Genomic DNA, 20,632 nt, shown 5'->3' with positions numbered 1-20,632 from the left:
GAGCCCTCCATGCCATTGGATCCATGAATGCTAGGACACCCACCAATTCTTCCCAGGGAGTGTACAGAGTCCATGAGGGGGCCTTCATAAAACAGGGAGGAGTGTAGTGAAAATCGGGGGAGTTATCTCCCTTGGTTGGAGCTCATTCCGCACGTGAGCTAGTATAAAATCCCGCGGGGTGTCAGAGAGCGGTCTCTTTGATCCTGAACCCTGCAATGCACACATACAGCCACTAAACGTGAGTACTCGTCACTGTATTGTATGGGTTTTGGGATACGGGAGCATTCATTAGTCTACTAGAGAAGGCTGGTGACAACTAAAGGCTGGTGACAACTAAACGTGTATCCAAGTTGTCATTATATAAAAGTATAAACTGTAACATTCCTCGATGTTGAAGCTAGTCCATGTTAAATCTTATATATTACGTAAAATTCTGAGAGTCTACACTAGTGTTCCGTATCTCATGTGGTTTAAACAGATAAGCTTTAAATCTTAATATAATAAAGAGTAACTTCAAGATAGTCTGAAAGGGAACCACTGTACAAAGCTCATCAAGTAAATACAATTCAAACAAGAATTGTACACTTCCGGTTTGAAGATAATTTTAAATTTTTGAATTCCAAATAGGGTTAAATATAAATTAAGAACAATGACAGGTGCGTTTTCTTTCCGCATGTTGTGAAATACACATGTATAAACATGCTAATAACGTAACTATATGTATCCGATTGTTGTGGATTTTAGTATACAACGATAAGTTGCACGCTACGAACGGAAATGTTCAGTGTTTGGAATGGTACTTAGGTCTATTTTAAGGGATTTATTTTTACCGAGGTACTAATCTAAGTCGTGATGTTGTATGTGAGGAGATATTTTTGACGTCATAGAAATATTACTTTTTATAAACCATTTTAAGTATGCTTCATATTATGGTCCAAAGTCACCAACAGCTAACCTCTAAGTATTTGTTACTACGCTCTGTCTTTAGGGGTGGTTTGTCAATTGTCTATTCGCAGCAAAGTTGCCAGATATGGTATGATCAAGGACATTTACATCTTAACCTTATGTCGGAAAAGTCGATTCCTTAATCATCTGAAGCTGTTTCTGACATGCAATGATATCATAGATTCTAGCACACTATTATTTTATGAACTATTAACTTTTTGTTCAGATTATATTTTCCAACGAGAGTTCCTTTCGATTTTCCCGACACACCTTTCAAGAGATGAGGCACCAATGGCTACTGGTCATTCGTCCTTGTCCCTCACGCCATCCCGGGCTTGTTCCTTACAGTACGCTAACATCAGTTTATAGAAGGGGAACAATAGATATTAAAACAATACTTATTGTTGGTGCCCGGAAGACGACCGGCATTGGTTCATAGCCACATACGCATTGTCCTGCAAGTAAGAAAATCCCAACCATATTTACATCTTAACCTTAACCTTACACCTTTTTAATTAAATGCAAAAATAAAGTGTAATTTAAAGAACTGTTAGTAACAACCATTGGGTACCTATTACACTGTCATAATTATGATATTATAATAGTAAGTCGCGGGGACAGCTAGATAGATACGAGACTATATAGGGAGGACACAATCAGGAGGAAATGCATCATATTTTAATTAAATGTGAAGCAAAATGTCCCTACCATTATAGAAACCTCTCGATAAATTGACATATGCCGCTACCATTTTAGAAACCTTCCAATATATTGACATATCAGCGGTAAAAGCTTAATTGTTCCTTTTACTGTAGAATTGTATGTTATCAGTTAATATTGGTTTGATTGAATATGTTTTGGAGTAAATTTCCTGGAAATTTTAAGTTTCGGTTCTGACAAAGATGTGACCGGACAGAGAAGTGACCGCTGAGGACACCACACCGGTCACGGTAGGACTTGTGATTTACATATCACCAGTGCCCGCTGAGGACACCACACCCGTCACGGTATGACTTGTGTGATGTACATATCACCAGTGCCCGCTGAGGACACCACACCCGTCACGGTATGACTTGTGATTTACATATCACCAGTGCCCGCTGAGGACACCACACCCGTCACGGTATGACTTGTGTGATTTACATATCACCAGTGCCCGCTGAGGACACCACACCCGTCACGGTATGACTTGTGATTTACATATCACCAGTGCCCGCTGAGGACACCACACCGGTCACGGTATGACTTGTGTGATTTACATATCACCAGTGTCCGCTGAGGACACCATACCGGTGACGGTATGACTTGTGATTTACATATCACCAGTGTCCGCTGAGGACACCACACCGGTCACGGTATGACTTGTGTGATTTACATATCACCAGCGTCCGCTGAGGACACCACACCGGTCACGGTATGACTTGTGATTTACATATCACCAGTGTCCGCTGAGGACACCACACCGGTCACGGTATGACTTGTGATTTACATATCACCAGCATGGCAGTAGATTTGTGTTGATGTCGTCGGGTATATACTATTTCTAGTTCGTTAGAAATAATTACATTTCTTTAATGTATGATATTTTCAAAAGCTTTCCTAACGTTGAAAATAGTCCGAAATAAAGTGACCTCATGAGTTTGAAATAGTCATATACAGCGGACTTTATCGTGTAATCAACACACCGCTAAAATCTGTGATAAACAGGGGATATATAGCGAGTGTTAACGTAATATCGATTTTACTCAGATCGATATACATGATACATACCAGGATAATAATTAACAATACTCCTTACCGGCCTATGTCCCGAAGTACAGGTAAAGAGAGCATGTCACGTGCTCTCTTGAATTTATCACACGTTCGGTTCAACTCCGAAAAATCCTTCACACGCATCACAAAGGTATCGCATTGTTAACGAAATATCTAGAAAAACATTCTACATAAGTCAGAGTTCCGCTTTCGACCTTATAATATCAAGAGTTTCGGGCCACACAAGTCAGAGTTCGGCTGTTGTCGTTGTGATATCAAGTGATTTTGCCCCAGGAATCGGAGCAGTAAAGCAGTCCAGAGTTTGAAAGTTTCCTACAGACGCATACAACATGAATTTGAGCATCGAGACAGTCCACATCGCTAACAGGGATAGAAGGATGTCGGCGGCTCATCAATCCACTTTCCTAATGGCCAAGGTAATAAAAGTGGTAATATTACTTCTCTTTATGACAGAGTGGGTTCCAAGGAATTAAAACTGGTTACTAACAGAGTCGATAACAAGGAATTAGAACAGGTTTAAACAGAGTCGGTAACAAGGAGTTAGAACAGGTTAATAACAGAGTCGGTAACAAGGAATTATAACGGGTTAATAACAGAGTCGGTAACAAGGAATTAGAACAGGTTAATAACAGAGTCGGTAACAAGGAATTAGAACAGGTTAATAACAGAGTCGGTAACAAGGAATTAGAACGGGTTAATAACAGAGTCGGTAACAAGGAATTAGAACAGGTTAATAACAGAGTCGGTAACAAGGGATTAGAACAGGTTAATAACAGAGTCGGTAACAAGGAATTAGAACAGGTTAATAACAGAGTCAGTAACAAGGAATTAGAACAGGTTAATAACAGAGTCGGTAACAAGGAATTAGAACAGGTTACTAACAGAGTCGGTAACAAGGGATTAGAACAGGTTAATAACAGAGTCGGTAACAAGAAATTAGAACAGGTTAATAACAGAGTCGGTGACAAGGAAATATAACAGGTTAATAACAGAGTCGGTAACAAGGAATTAGAACAGGTTAATAACAGAGTCGGTGACAAGGAAATATAACAGGTTAATAACAGAGTCGGTAACAAGGAATTGGAACAGGTTAATAACAGAGTCGGTGACAAGGAAATATAACAGGTTAATAACAGAGTCAGTAACAAGGAATTAGAACAGGTTAATAACAGAGTCGGTAACAAGGAATTAGAACAGGTTAATAACAGAGTCGGTAACAAGGAATTAGAACAGGTTAATAACAAAGTCGGTAACAAGGAAATATAACAGGTTAATAACAGAGTCGGTAACAAGGAAATATAACAGGTTAATAACAGAGTCAGTAACAAGGAATTAGAACAGGTTAATAACAGAGTCGGTAACAAGGAATTAGAACAGGTTAATAACAGAGTCGGTAACAAGGAATTAGAACAAGTTGATAACAGAGTCGGTAACAAGGAATTATAACAGGTTAATAACAGAGTCGGTAACAAGGAATTAGATCAGGTTAATAACAGAGTCGGTAACAAGGAATTAGAACAGGTTAATAACATAGTCGGTAACTAAGAGTTAGAACAGGTTAATAACAGAGTCGGTAACAAGGAATTATAACAGGTTAATAACAGAGTCGGTAACAAGGAATTAGAACGGGTTAATAACAGAGTCGGTAACAAGGAATTAGAACAGGTTAATAACAGAGTCGGTAACAAGGAGTTAGATCAGGTTAATAACAGAGTCGGTAACAAGGAATGAGAACGGGTTAATAACAGAGTCGGTAACAAGGAATTAGAACAGGTTAATAACAGAGTCGGTAACAAGGAGTTAGATCAGGTTAATAACAGAGTCGGTAACAAGGAATTAGAACAGGTTAATAACAGAGTCGGTAACAAGGAATTAGAACAGGTTAATAACAGAGTCGGTAACAAGGAATTAGAACAGGTTAATAATATAGTCGGTAACTAGGAGTTAGAACAGGTTAATAACAGAGTCGGTAACAAGGAATTATAACAGGTTAATAACAGAGTCGGTAACAAGGGATTATAACAGGTTAATAACAGAGTCGGTATCAAGGAATTATAACAGGTTAATAACAGAGTCGGTAACAAGGAAATATAACAGGTTAATAACAGAGTCGGTAACAAGGAATTAGAACAGGTTAATAACAGAGTCGGTAACAAGGAATTAGAACAGGTTAATAACAGAATCGGTAACAAGGAGTTAGAACAGGTTAATAACATAGTCGGTAACAAGGAATTAGAACAGGTTAATAACAGAGTCGGTAACAAGGAAATATAACGGGTTAATAACAGAGTCGGTAACAAGGAGTTAGAACAGGTTAATAACAGAGTCGGTAACAAGGAATTAGAACAGGTTAATAACAGAGTCGGTAACAAGGAATTATAACAGGTTAATAACAGAGTCGGTAACAAGGAATTATAACAGGTTAATAACAGAGTCGGTAACAAGGAATTAGAACAGGTTAATAACAGAGTCGGTAACAAGGAATTAGAACAGGTTAATAACAGAGTCGGTGACAAGGAAATATAACAGGTTAATAACAGAGTCGGTAACAAGGAATTAGAACAGGTTAATAACAGAGTCAGTAACAAGGAATTAGAACAGGTTAATAACAGAGTCGGTGACAAGGAAATATAACAGGTTAATAACAGAGTCGGTAACAAGGAATTGGAACAGGTTAATAACAGAGTCGGTGACAAGGAAATATAACAGGTTAATAACAGAGTCAGTAACAAGGAATTAGAACAGGTTAATAACAGAGTCGGTAACAAGGAATTAGAACAGGTTAATAACAGAGTCGGTAACAAGGAATTGGAACAGGTTAATAACAAAGTCGGTAACAAGGAAATATAACAGGTTAATAACAGAGTCGGTAACAAGGAAATATAACAGGTTAATAACAGAGTCAGTAACAAGGAATTAGAACAGGTTAATAACAGAGTCGGTAACAAGGAATTAGAACAGGTTAATAACAGAGTCGGTAACAAGGAATTAGAACAAGTTAATAACAGAGTCGGTAACAAGGAATTAGATCAGGTTAATAACAGAGTCGGTAACAAGGAATTAGAACAGGTTAATAACATAGTCGGTAACTAAGAGTTAGAACAGGTTAATAACAGAGTCGGTAACAAGGAATTATAACAGGTTAATAACAGAGTCGGTAACAAGGAATTAGAACGGGTTAATAACAGAGTCGGTAACAAGGAATTAGAACAGGTTAATAACAGAGTCGGTAACAAGGAGTTAGATCAGGTTAATAACAGAGTCGGTAACAAGGAATTAGAACGGGTTAATAACAGAGTCGGTAACAAGGAATTAGAACAGGTTAATAACAGAGTCGGTAACAAGGAGTTAGATCAGGTTAATAACAGAGTCGGTAACAAGGAATTAGAACAGGTTAATAACAGAGTCGGTAACAAGGAATTAGAACAGGTTAATAACAGAGTCGGTAACAAGGAATTAGAACAGGTTAATAACATAGTCGGTAACTAGGAGTTAGAACAGGTTAATAACAGAGTCGGTAACAAGGAATTATAACAGGTTAATAACAGAGTCGGTAACAAGGGATTATAACAGGTTAATAACAGAGTCGGTATCAAGGAATTATAACAGGTTAATAACAGAGTCGGTAACAAGGAAATATAACAGGTTAATAACAGAGTCGGTAACAAGGAATTAGAACAGGTTAATAACAGAGTCGGTAACAAGGAATTAGAACAGGTTAATAACAGAATCGGTAACAAGGAGTTAGAACAGGTTAATAACATAGTCGGTAACAAGGAATTAGAACAGGTTAATAACATAGTCGGTAACAAGGAAATATAACAGGTTAATAACAGAGTCGGTAACAAGGAATTAGAACAGGTTAATAACAGAGTCGGTAACAAGGAAATATAACGGGTTAATAACAGAGTCGGTAACAAGGAGTTAGAACAGGTTAATAACAGAGTCGGTAACAAGGAATTAGAACAGGTTAATAACAGAGTCGGTAACAAGGAATTATAACAGGTTAATAACAGAGTCGGTAACAAGGAATTATAACAGGTTAATAACAGAGTCGGTAACAAGGAATTATAACAGGTTAATAACAGAGTCGGTAACAAGGAATTAGAACAGGTTAATAACAGAGTCGGTAACAAGGAATTAGAACAGGTTAATAACAGAGTCGGTAACTAGGAGTTAGAACAGGTTAATAACAGAGTCGGTAACAAGGCGTTAGAACAGGTTAATAACAGAGTCGGTAACAAGGAATTATAACAGGTTAATAACAGAATCGGTAACAAGGAATTAGAACAGGTTAATAACAGAGTCGGTAACAAGGAAATATAACAGGTTGATAACAGAGTCGGTAACAAGGAATTATAACAGGTTAATAACAGAGTCGGTAACAAGGAATTAGAACAGGTTAATAACAGAGTCGGTTACAAGGAATTAGAACAGGTTAATAACAGAGTCGGTAACAAGGAATTATAACAGGTTAATAACAGTGTCGGTAACAAGGAATTATAACAGGTTAATAACAGAGTCGGTAACAAGGAATTAGAACAGGTTAATAACAGAGTCGGTGACAAGGAATTAGAACAGGTTAATAACAGAGTCGGTAACAAGGAATTATAACAGGTTAATAACAGAGTCGGTAACTAGGAGTTAGAACAGGTTAATAACAGAGTCGGTAACAAGGAATTATAACAGGTTAATAACAGAGTCGGTAACAAGGAATTATAACAGGTTAATAACAGAGTCGGTAACAAGGAATTAGATCAGGTTAATAACAGAGTCGGTAACAAGGAATATAACAGGTTAATAACAGAGTCGGTAACAAGGAAATATAACAGGTTAATAACAGAATCGGTAACAAGGGATTATAACGGGTTAATAACAGAGTCGGTAACAAGGAATTATAACAGGTTAATAACAGAGTCGGTAACTAGGAGTTAGAACAGGTTAATAACAGAGTCGGTAACAAGGCATTATAACAGGTTAATAACAGAGTCGGTAACAAGGAATTATAACAGGTTAATAACAGAGTCGGTAACAAGGAATTAGAACAGGTTAATAACAGAGTCGGTAACAAGGAAATATAACAGGTTAATAACAGAGTCGGTAACAAGGAATTAGAACAGGTTAATAACAGAGTCGGTAACAAGGAATTAGAACAGGTTAATAACAGAGTCGGTAACAAGGAATTATAACAGGTTAATAACAGAGTCGGTAACAAGGAATTATAACAGGTTAATAACAGAGTCGGTAACAAGGAATTATAACAGGTTAATAACAGAGTCGGTAACAAGGAATTAGAACAGGTTAATAACAGAGTCGGTAACAAGGAATTATAACAGGTTAATAACAGAGTCGGTAACAAGGAATTAGAACAGGTTAATAACAGAGTCGGTAACAAGGAATTAGAACAAGTTAATAACAGAGTCGGTAACAAGGAATTATAACTGGTTAATAACAGAGTCGGTAACAAAGAATTAGAACAGGTTAATAACAGAGTCGGTAACAAGGAATTAGAACAGGTTAATAACAGAGTCGGTAACAAGGAATTATAACAGGTTAATAACAGAGTCGGTAACAAGGAATTAGAACAAGTTAATAACAGAGTCGGTAACAAGGAATTAGAACAGGTTAATAACAGAGTCGGTAACAAGGAATTATAACAGGTTAATAACAGAGTCGGTAACAAGGAATTATAACAGGTTAATAACAGAGTCGGTAACAAGGAATGAGAACAAGTTAATAACAGAGTCGGTAACAAGGAAATAGAACAGGTTAATAACAGAGTCGGTAACAAGGGATTATAACAGGTTAATAACAGAGTCGGTAACAAGGAAATATAACAGGTTAATAACAGAGTCGGTAACAAGGAATATAACAGGTTAATAACAGAGTCGGTGACAAGGAAATATAATAGGTTAATAACAGAGTCGGTAACAAGGAATTATAACAGGTTAATAACAGAGTCGGTAACAAGGAATTATAACAGGTTAATAACAGAGTCGGTAACAAGGAAATATAACAGGTTAATAACAGAGTCGGTAACAAGGAATTAGAACGGGTTAATAACAGAGTCGGTAACAAGGAATTAGAACAGGTTAATAACAGAGTCGGTAACAAGGAATTATAACAGGTTAATAACAGAGTGGGTTACAAGGAATTAGAACAGGTTAATAACAGAGTCGGTAACAAGGTATTATAACAAGTTAATAACAGAGTCGGTAACAAGGAATTATAACAGGTTAATAACAGAGTCGGTAACAAGGAAATATAACAGGTTAATAACAGAATCGGTAACAAGGGATTATAACGGGTTAATAACAGAGTCGGTAACAAGGAGTTAGAACAGGTTAATAACAGAGTCGGTAACAAGGAATTAGAACAGGTTAATAACAGAGTCGGTAACAAGGGATTAGAACAGGTTAATAACAGAGTCGGTAACAAGGAATTAGAACAAGTTAATAACAGAGTCAGTAACAAGGTATTATAACAAGTTAATAACAGAGTCGGTAACAAGGAGTTAGAACAGGTTAATAACAGAGTCGGTAACAAGGAATTAGAACAGGTTAATAACAGAGTCGGTAACAAGGAATTATAACAGGTTAATAACAGAGTCGGTAACAAGGAATTATAACAGGTTAATAACAGAGTCGGTAACAAGGAATTATAACAGGTTAATAACAGAGTCGGTAACAAGGAATTAGAACAGGTTAATAACAGAGTCGGTAACAAGGAATTAGAACAGGTTAATAACAGAGTCGGTAACTAGGAGTTAGAACAGGTTAATAACAGAGTCGGTAACAAGGCGTTAGAACAGGTTAATAACAGAGTCGGTAACAAGGAATTATAACAGGTTAATAACAGAGTCGGTAACAAGGAATTAGAACAGGTTAATAACAGAGTCGGTAACAAGGAAATATAACAGGTTGATAACAGAGTCGGTAACAAGGAATTATAACAGGTTAATAACAGAGTCGGTAACAAGGAATTAGAACAGGTTAATAACAGAGTCGGTTACAAGGAATTAGAACAGGTTAATAACAGAGTCGGTAACAAGGAATTATAACAGGTTAATAACAGTGTCGGTAACAAGGAATTATAACAGGTTAATAACAGAGTCGGTAACAAGGAATTAGAACAGGTTAATAACAGAGTCGGTGACAAGGAATTAGAACAGGTTAATAACAGAGTCGGTAACAAGGAATTATAACAGGTTAATAACAGAGTCGGTAACTAGGAGTTAGAACAGGTTAATAACAGAGTCGGTAACAAGGCATTATAACAGGTTAATAACAGAGTCGGTAACAAGGAATTATAACAGGTTAATAACAGAGTCGGTAACAAGGAATTGGAACAGGTTAATAACAGAGTCGGTGACAAGGAAATATAACAGGTTAATAACAGAGTCGGTAACAAGGAAATATAACAGGTTAATAACAGAATCGGTAACAAGGGATTATAACGGGTTAATAACAGAGTCGGTAACAAGGAATTATAACAGGTTAATAACAGAGTCGGTAACTAGGAGTTAGAACAGGTTAATAACAGAGTCGGTAACAAGGCATTATAACAGGTTAATAACAGAGTCGGTAACAAGGAATTATAACAGGTTAATAACAGAGTCGGTAACAAGGAATTAGAACAGCTCAATAACAGAGTCGGTAACAAGGAAATATAACAGGTTAATAACAGAGTCGGTAACAAGGAATTAGAACAGGTTAATAACAGAGTCGGTAACAAGGAATTAGAACAGGTTAATAACAGAGTCGGTAACAAGGAATTATAACAGGTTAATAACAGAGTCGGTAACAAGGAATTATAACAGGTTAATAACAGAGTCGGTAACAAGGAATTATAACAGGTTAATAACAGAGTCGGTAACAAGGAATTAGAACAGGTTAATAACAGAGTCGGTAACAAGGAATTATAACAGGTTAATAACAGAGTCGGTAACAAGGAATTAGAACAGGTTAATAACAGAGTCGGTAACAAGGAATTAGAACAAGTTAATAACAGAGTCGGTAACAAGGAATTATAACTGGTTAATAACAGAGTCGGTAACAAGAATTAGAACAGGTTAATAACAGAGTCGGTAACAAGGAATTAGAACAGGTTAATAACAGAGTCGGTAACAAGGAATTATAACAGGTTAATAACAGAGTCGGTAACAAGGAATTAGAACAAGTTAATAACAGAGTCGGTAACAAGGAATTAGAACAGGTTAATAACAGAGTCGGTAACAAGGAATTATAACAGGTTAATAACAGAGTCGGTAACAAGGAATTATAACAGGTTAATAACAGAGTCGGTAACAAGGAATGAGAACAAGTTAATAACAGAGTCGGTAACAAGGAAATAGAACAGGTTAATAACAGAGTCGGTAACAAGGGATTATAACAGGTTAATAACAGAGTCGGTAACAAGGAAATATAACAGGTTAATAACAGAGTCGGTAACAAGGAATTATAACAGGTTAATAACAGAGTCGGTAACAAGGAAATATAACAGGTTAATAACAGAGTCGGTAACAAGGAATTATAACAGGTTAATAACAGAGTCGGTAACAAGGAATTATAACAGGTTAATAACAGAGTCGGTAACAAGGAATTATAACAGGTTAATAACAGAGTCGGTAACAAGGAATTAGAACAGGTTAATAACAGAGTCGGTAACAAGGAATTAGAACAGGTTAATAACAGAGTCGGTAACAAGGAATTATAACAGGTTAATAACAGAGTCGGTTACAAGGAATTAGAACAGGTTAATAACAGAGTCGGTAACAAGGAATTATAACAGGTTAATAACAGAGTCGGTAACAAGGAATTATAACAGGTTAATAACAGAGTCGGTAACAAGGAAATATAACAGGTTAATAACAGAGTCGGTAACAAGGAATTATAACAGGTTAATAACAGAGTCGGTAACAAGGAGTTAGAACAGGTTAATAACAGAGTCGGTAACAAGGAATTAGAACAGGTTAATAACAGAGTCGGTAACAAGGAATTAGAACAGGTTAATAACAGAGTCGGTAACAAGGAATTAGAACAAGTTAATAACAGAGTCAGTAACAAGGTATTATAACAAGTTAATAACAGAGTCGGTAACAAGGAGTTAGAACAGGTTAATAACAGAGTCGGTAACAAGGAATTAGAACAGGTTAATAACAGAGTCGGTAACAAGGAATTATAACAGGTTACTAACAGAGTCGGTAACAAGGTATTATAACAGGTTAATAACAGAGTGGGTTACAAGGTATTATAACAAGTTAATAACAGAGTCGGTAACAAGGAATTATAACAGGTTAATAACAGAGTCGGTAACAAGGAATTATAACAGGTTAATAACAGAGTCGGTATCAAGGAATTATAACAGGTTAATAACAGAGTCGGTAACAAGGAATTATAACAGGTTAATAACAGAGTCGGTAACAAGGAATTAGAACAGGTTAATAACAGAGTCGGTAACAAGAAATCAGAACAGGTTAATAACAGAGTCGGTAACAAGGAATTATAACAGGTTAATAACAGAGTCGGTAACAAGGAATTAGAACAGGTTAATAACAGAGTCGGTAACAAGGAATTAGAACAGGTTAATAACAGAGTCGGTAACAAGGAATTATAACAGGTTAATAACAGAGTGGGTTACAAGGAATTAGAACAGGTTAATAACAGAGTCGGTAACAAGGTATTATAACAAGTTAATAACAGAGTCGGTAACAAGGAATTATAACAGGTTAATAACAGAGTCGGTAACAAGGAATTATAACAGGTTAATAACAGAGTCGGTAACAAGGAATTAGAACAGGTTAATAACATAGTCGGTAACAAGGTATTATAACAGGTTAATAACATGAGTCGGTAACAAGGAATTATAACAGGTTAATAACAGAGTCGGTAACAAGGAATTAGAACAAGTTAATAACAGAGTCAGTAACAAGGTATTATAACAGGTTAATAACAGAGTCGGTAACAAGGAATTAGAACGGGTTAATAACATAGTCGGTAACAAGGAATTAGAACAAGTTAATAACAGAGTCAGTAACAAGGTATTATAACAAGTTAATAACAGAGTCGGTAACAAGGAATTAGAACAGGTTAATAACAGAGTCGGTAACAAGGAATTATAACAGGTTAATAACAGAGTCGGTATCAAGGAATTAGAACAGGTTAATAACAGAGTCGGTAACAAGGAAATATAACAGGTTAATAACAGAATCGGTAACAAGGGATTATAACGGGTTAAAACAGAGTCGGTAACAAGGAGTTAGAACAGGTTAATAACAGAGTCGGTAACAAGGGATTATAACAGGTTAATAACAGAATCGGTAACAAGGGGTTATAACGGGTTAATTACAGAGTCGGTAACAAGGAATTAGAACAGGTTAATATGTGGAAGGGGTTAAATAAAAACCGTTGTAATTTTATCTTCCACATTCATATGTCAATTGTCGATTTAATGTGGATGAATACTTTATTATAACAGTAAAAATGCTTCCACATCAGAATCGGATGATTATAGGTAACCTTCAATTTCTAATTTAGTACAAATTGAAAACTGTGATATAATTTTCAAACCGATGTTTTTCCCCAGAACCAATGTGTCTAGTAATATAATGGCATCTTTTAAAAATGATATAGATATAGGACCTTAAATTGGTTTTTATTCCAAATGAAATTATCTGAATAAACATTTTACCATTGAAAGCCTTGACGAGCAAAAATTAAAACGAGTTTCATACAATCTCATATAAAATAAAAACTCATGTAAGATACTTTTAATCATATAACTCAAAAAACTATCCTTTAAAAGTAAAAATGTCGAGGACGAAATCAAACCGAGGCAGCCATTTTGTTGCGCCGTTTTCAGTTTTGATTTTATTTTTCTAGTCAAAAATCTTACTGAAATTGGCACATCTAGGTACCAAGGGGAACCTACTCATTACGTTTGAGAAATACCTCTTCGATACTTTTCAAGAAATGTCGATAACGAAATTCAAATCTCAATATCCAAGATGGTTGCCTGTCGGCCATTTCGTTGTTCTGATCAAAAATCTGAATTCAATTGGCACAAATACCGACCAAGGGAAACCTAAATGTGAAGTCTGAGGAATATTCCTGCAGTACCTTTCAGAAAATAGCAAAAAACAAACTTCAATTCGCAAAATCAAACATGGCCACCTTTCGGCTATTTTATTTTTTCTGATCAAAAATGTAAATTTAATTGGCACAACTAGGAATCAAGGGGAACCTTGAGTTTGAGGAATATTCCTCAAGTCCTTTTCAAGGAATAGTGATAACAACGATTTTTACGGACATGTAGACTACAGACGGACGACAGATGTACAAATGACGGACGACGGACCACTGACGGACGACGGACCACTGAAGGATAACTGAAGGACGACGGACAACTGACGGAAGACGGACAACTGACGGAAGAGGGTCAACTGACGGATGACGGACCACCGACGGACGACAGACGGACAACTGACAGATGACGGACCACTTGCGGACGACGGACCACTGACGGACGACAGACGGGCAACTGACGGACGACGGACAACTGACGGACAACTGACAGACGACGGACCACTGGCGGACGACGGACAACTGACGGACAACTGACGGACGAGGGTCAACTTATGGACGATGGACCACTGACGGACGACATACATACTACTGAAGGACGACACACGGACTACTGACATACGACAGACGGACCACTGACGGACGACAGACGGACAACTGACAGACGACGGACCACTGACGGACGACGGACCATGACGGACGACGGACCACTGACGGACGACAGACGGGCAACTGACGAACGACGGACAACTGACGGACAACGGACCACTGACGGACGACGGACGGACGACAGACGGACCACTGACGGATTTGAACATTCCACCATCTAATGATGTTAGGCTAGATGTCGTTCAAGGGTATATTACACTAGTGACATGCGCAAAAGTATAACACGGGCGAATTCCCTGGTAAAAGGTAGGTTATAAAATAATATGCCAATACCAATATCCGTAAAACATTACAGTAGCTAAATAAGAGAGTAATAAAGAAATTATTTTGTATGTAATGCTTAAAAGATTTTACGTTTGAGGTTTAATTAATATCATACATAGTGAATATTTTGTTTGTAAAGATAAGTTTACCATGAAGGACCTGTTGGCCGTAACACCTGTGTGTGAGAGATAAGATATGACAATTGTGTATTTTCTCTGATAAACATCATATTTTATTGTTTCAATTTATGTGGTTCAAACTTTATATGTATGCAATGCATTGCCATTAGAAAAGAATACCAATTGTAATCCAGCTTAGATGGGACACCCAAATGAAAGTTATTTATAAAACAGCGCCTATCTATTTTCATAATATACTGTGATTATGCACTCAATATTTTACCATATTTGTATAATGCTTTTTCTGAAAAGGTATTATTAATATTATCAAGGATTTAGGACGAAGGCGGTCATCTGTCGACGTATCACGTCACCAGATATCAGATTCCTTGATCACCACAGCAGTACCGACATCCGTCAAATTGCCTAAATTGTCTCCGGTCAGACTTAGCAACCGACGTCACTCCGCTCCCTATACATTTCTAGGAAATATCACAACATTACCAACACGTGCTCTATCAGGTATTGATGCTGTCAATGAAAACTTGTACGGTGTAAACACAAGAAAATTCGCTCTGGATAAAAGACGGGAAAGGTTCCGAATCCAAGAAGAAAGGAGTCGAGCCGATGCGATAATGCCACACAGACGAAAGACGTCCATGCCTTCCATTGACGATATTATCCCATCAATTGGCAAAGCTTCTGGAAATGTACCCCTGAACAGTCAGCGGAGGATACTACAGAGAAACAACTCGGTATACCTGATATATAAATACCTGGTAGATACCAGGGAGAGTTTGTCTACAGAGGTTCAGCTGGAGATAGAGAAACTAAAACACACCAACTCTTAGGGAACTATCATCGAGTGAATGTTGTTCTAAACACAGTGTACTGTTTTGATAAACACGGCAGTATGGATCCCGTCTTGTGACAGTTCTACTTTATGTTGGGATGTGATGTCGTCTCGGGTCGGTTACAGTACGATCCTACATCCTTCAGTTGAATATCGCGGACCAGAATAAAATACCTCCGATATTTTATAAAACTCGCCTGTAGTGGTTTTATGACGGAAGTGATACCCATTATTTGTTCCAAATACAATGACACTTAATATTTAAATAACATTGGAACGTACTGTTTGTTACAGATTAGCTTAGATGCAATCACGGAAGAAATAGATTTACCGAAATAAAAAATAAAAAATACACAAAAACGTGTCGGTGTAGTTTGTACATAGTGTACAGTGTTAATAGATCTGAACTGAGGGAGCAAAGCTTGCTCGACAGTTTAACAGTTTTAGTTCATTCTCTTTACAAACAGAGAAAATCAACATTACATACAATATTGATGTTTACAAACATAGTTTGTAGTATACACTGCATAAAAGTTCGTTCAATACAGGATGGTATATTTAATCATACAATTGTTTGTACACCTAATACACATCGCGATTTGCATGTAGAGTTAAATGTGACACTTAGGTCTGTGTACAGTCAAAAATACATATATATTTTATTTTTGAATGTTTCCTTGTTCGTTTCGTTTGATTTCGTTTCGTTTCGTTTTGCTTTCGTTTCGCACTTTTATTACACAATGTTGATGGTAAGATGGATCCTTCTTTTATTCATTCATTCATTCATTCATTCTTTAATTCCTCATAAAGAGACACAGAAAAGAATAAAGATAAATACAAAGCAATTATTTTTAGGTATGACAGTCAGTGATTTTCAAAGGGGAAGGAACGGGGGGAAATTGGGTCATCGCGTTCTCGTCGCGAAGCACAGGTAAGATGGATACTTCTATGCACAGGTAAACTCTATCGAGGGCACAAGGAAGGACACTATTATCGGTAATCTGATGGTGAGAAGGTTTTGATCTCGCTTAACTTCCTGGGCTCTCGGTAAATACAGTATGTAATTCAAGACAGAAATGTATAAAACAACAACAACAACAACAACAACAACAAGCTCCAATTAGTGCTAACCGAAAAAAATGACGACATGTTTTACCGTTGAAAGTTAACATTAGGCTCCGTCATAACACACCGCCAACTGATACGCCATGCTGAGGTAGCCTAACGAGGCCTGTACCGAGAAGTGAATCCTTATTTGATAAGTAAGATGTAAATAGAAATTACTTGTTTGCAGCTGTCGGCATTAAGAACCGCTATTGGGTGTTTAATATCTAATAACATGGATGTACCTTAAACGTTCCCCTCTATCACCCACTCCGATGACACACCCACTCCGTGTTTACCGACATGATGATTCCGGTGTCTATTAATGACATACCCGAGCCCTAACACGAGAAGGAGGAACTAGACGGGTACCCGTGGGTACACAATCGGAAATCCTATTGTTAGGCACAGTTACGCGAATCTTGTTTCCGCGTGGCTTTAAATACTTTTAGGTATGTTTAAACATTATCTTTTGGAAATTCTATTGTAAATTTGTAATCTTAGAATTTTAAAAAAATCCCATAAAATAGTGATATATATTAAAAAACAAAAACAAAACAATCCCACTGTTAGTTATAAGAAAACTTGACAAGGTGTGACAGAACTTATTGACAATCAGCTATGGATTCAACTCACACGGTAATCACGTTTATATTTCTTGAGGATTAATTCTTTTGTGTGGAGCTACTATTACCTTCTATTGACGGAATTCTGCAAAACAATGAATTTCGAAAACGCTATAAATAGTGGATGTCGTGTAACATTGGAGATGTATTTGGTATACTTAAACATTTCTAATGTAATTTAGCAATTCATTAGTACGAACAAAACACCCCTTATACATTGAGAAATAGAAATAATTTTGTTATTCCTAACTATAGGCTTTCCAATACAAATACATCCTTTTTACCTTCAACTCTTCGTCTATGGAACGAACTAGATCATAATATTAGATCTTCTCCTAGCTTGAGCATTTTCAAAAATGCTATTACACCAGATATAAAAACATTAAAACCTCCCAGTTATTATGGTTTTGGTGATAGGAAAATTAATGTAATTCACACCAAATTAAGGTATCAAAATAGTTCTCTCAAATATGACTTATTTCGTTTTAACCTGGTAGAAAATGCTGAATGTATTTGTGGTAACCCCTGTGAAAATGCCTTTCATTTTTTCTTTGAGTGTCCAAGTTATGATATACAGAGGCAATTACTTTTTCTTAGTCTTCGAAATGTAGATATAGATGCAGCTATAAACTTACAGTTACTCCTATGTGGAAATGTTCATCTGCCTGTAGACACTAATTTAATCATATTCAGAAATGTGCACAAGTTTATAAAAACAAGTAATAGATTTTAAAATGCATGATATTTGTTTGTTCTGTACTTCCTGCCTTTTGACAAATCGGAGAGCAATGTTATAAAGATATTGAATTGGTGACCTTTAGTCTTTATTTTGTCAAATATTGTAATTTTGTATTTGTTTTGGGAAAGGGCGTTGATAAGTTGCAAGAAGTTGTACCCAATCCCTTTGTACTTTTTGACAATAAAATATGTTTGAATCAAATAGTACGAAAGCCGGTTGGGACCATTTTCGTAGAAGAAAATAATATTTTTTTTCGCGTTATTACGCGAAACTTTTTCCCCCTTTCCTGATTTGCCAATTCTAAACATTCTCACTTTGCTCAAATATTTTATCAACCCCGAATCCGTGCTACAGAGTGGTACAATCACCCAATAACTCGAGTTCGTACTCATATATAATAACAGGGACATTCCCGCAATCTGTGACGTCAAATCCAGGGTGATATAATAATCCAACAACTCGATTATGCACCCGAATATAGTCACAAGGGAGTTTCCAACTATCCGTGTCGTCAAAAATGTATGCTCACATGTACATGTAGGTATGTGCTCCCGGACAGAGTTTAATAGACTGAAATGTTTTAGCATTTACATTTTGAGCAATTTTTTTAAGCAACAACAAATAATGAAGTTTAAATTCGTTGCTGACTTTGACTTATTGTCATTTTGAACTTTTCTCCAGTCGATCACTACTTTTTATTCAATCCTATGACAGGTAATGATACTTATTCTGTAATATGAAAATGTTGCAGTTTTGTCAAATAATAAAGCAGTTATCCTCCTGTTTTCTCGAGTTTATAAATCATCATATTCACCTGAAAAATGTCGATAATTGTAATTGTAATTATAATATCACGAAACGTTTGCGTTATTATGCGAAGCAGGTTATATAAGACGGTGAAATGGTTTCAGAGTATCAGATACTGACTGTAATGTTGTAATTCATTGAGAATGAATAATGCAACATCGTATATATCCGAGAACTTATTTCCTTATTGTTAAACACTATCGTTTCAAATATCGTTTAAATGTTGAATTGCTTAGAACAACTCTATCCACTTGTTAAAAACTCAAAATTTCAGCTCGGGATAGGCCGAGCTCAAAATAAAATCTCACTAAACTGTCGTGCCTCATGTTGATACTCTTCAAAAGTAGCCGATACTTCTTATATCTATATATATATTTGTGATATAACGCGTTAGTTTCGCGTAATAACGCGTTAGTTTCGCGATTTAACGCGAAAAAAATATTATTTTCTTCTACGAAAATGGTCCCAACCGGCTTTCGTACATTAGCCTACCGTCACGCCATAAAACCTTTAATTCGCACACTCCAATAATTCGCCGTGATACTTCTCGGAGAACTCGCCCGCGAGGATACTGATCCAAATATGGTATTTGTGACGATATATGAATAAAGCTACTCTAACAAAATCGTTATCAGATCTCTCTAACGAGGCTTGCTACACTCTCGGAAATGGGTCCATGTTAGAGGGCAGGGTAGGAAGACTATGGTAATCCTTCTTAACATATAAGCCCGGCTTACACATCAATGTTAACATTCCACATTTTTTCTGGGTTCTTTTGTTATTTTTGTCGTGAAATGTACTGATCAGACAGCAGTACGTTTGACGTTTTACTTGATAATGTCGTATCTGGTTTCAGTAAAATCTTAATTAAAATGATTGCATTTCGTAAAAGCTTGACAATAACAATCTCTGGTAACAAGGAAAAACAATGTGCGTTAAAAATGATAAGTCATTACCATAGTTATAAAAGAGCTTTCTACAACGACCTATCTCAATACCGAATATCTGAGTGATATGTCAAGGAATATACATTTAATAGCCTTTAGTACCTAACATTACGTAGTTTATATAGAATCGCAAAATTGTATGAAATACAGCCAAAGGTTTCCGTAATAGGATTTTTTTTTGTGAATTATTGTAAAAAAATGATATTCATTGTGATCCTATCATGCTTTTTCTCAATTTATTCAAGCATTGATGCATATTTGTTTAGTTTCTTTGGGGTATGAAAAAAAAATGTTTGTAAACTGTATGATTCCGCGTATTCTTACAAAAGTTTGCAAACATTTTTTTTTATATACGTATGACTTGATTTCCCGTCACATCATGGAAGCAAAACATATGAGTCTGACCCATTTGGGTTAATAATGATTCATATTGTAATAGATCAGGGAAAAACTATATAACCAAATAGCATGGTACCATCACTCAGTTTCCATCGCTGACTTCTGTTATGTACTTCGTGTATAGCACTCACCAATCGCAACACCTCGGCCAATTCCGTCAAGGTTCCGGGATTGGCCGAAATATTGCGATCGAGTCAATCACTTGACACACGATCGCAGAATACAAAAATGTGAAAAAATACTCATCTTTTTTATTTTCTCGGTTTGTCACTTCTGATAAAATCAACCGTAAACAAAATAAAAAAG

The 20,632-nt window shown here is 36.4% G+C and overlaps 1 protein-coding gene across 1 annotated transcript; it reads left to right on the top strand.

Annotated features, from left to right (window-relative positions):
• The first annotated feature begins 2,794 nt into the window (after window positions 1-2,794).
• LOC117332967 lies at window positions 2,795-16,149 on the top strand. Its single transcript, XM_033892057.1, has 2 exons — window positions 2,795-3,134; window positions 15,184-16,149. The coding sequence occupies exons 1-2, from the start codon at window positions 3,048-3,050 to the stop codon at window positions 15,700-15,702; spliced, it is 606 nt and encodes a 201-aa protein (XP_033747948.1). The 5' UTR covers window positions 2,795-3,047; the 3' UTR covers window positions 15,703-16,149.
• The last annotated feature ends 4,483 nt before the right edge of the window (window positions 16,150-20,632 follow it).

Source organism: Pecten maximus, chromosome 8 (assembly GCF_902652985.1).
Source record: "Pecten maximus chromosome 8, xPecMax1.1, whole genome shotgun sequence".
NCBI classification, from domain to species: domain Eukaryota; kingdom Metazoa; phylum Mollusca; class Bivalvia; order Pectinida; family Pectinidae; genus Pecten; species Pecten maximus.
The sequence above is the reverse complement of the archived record's forward strand: the minus strand, read 5'-3'. Positions and strand labels throughout refer to the sequence as shown.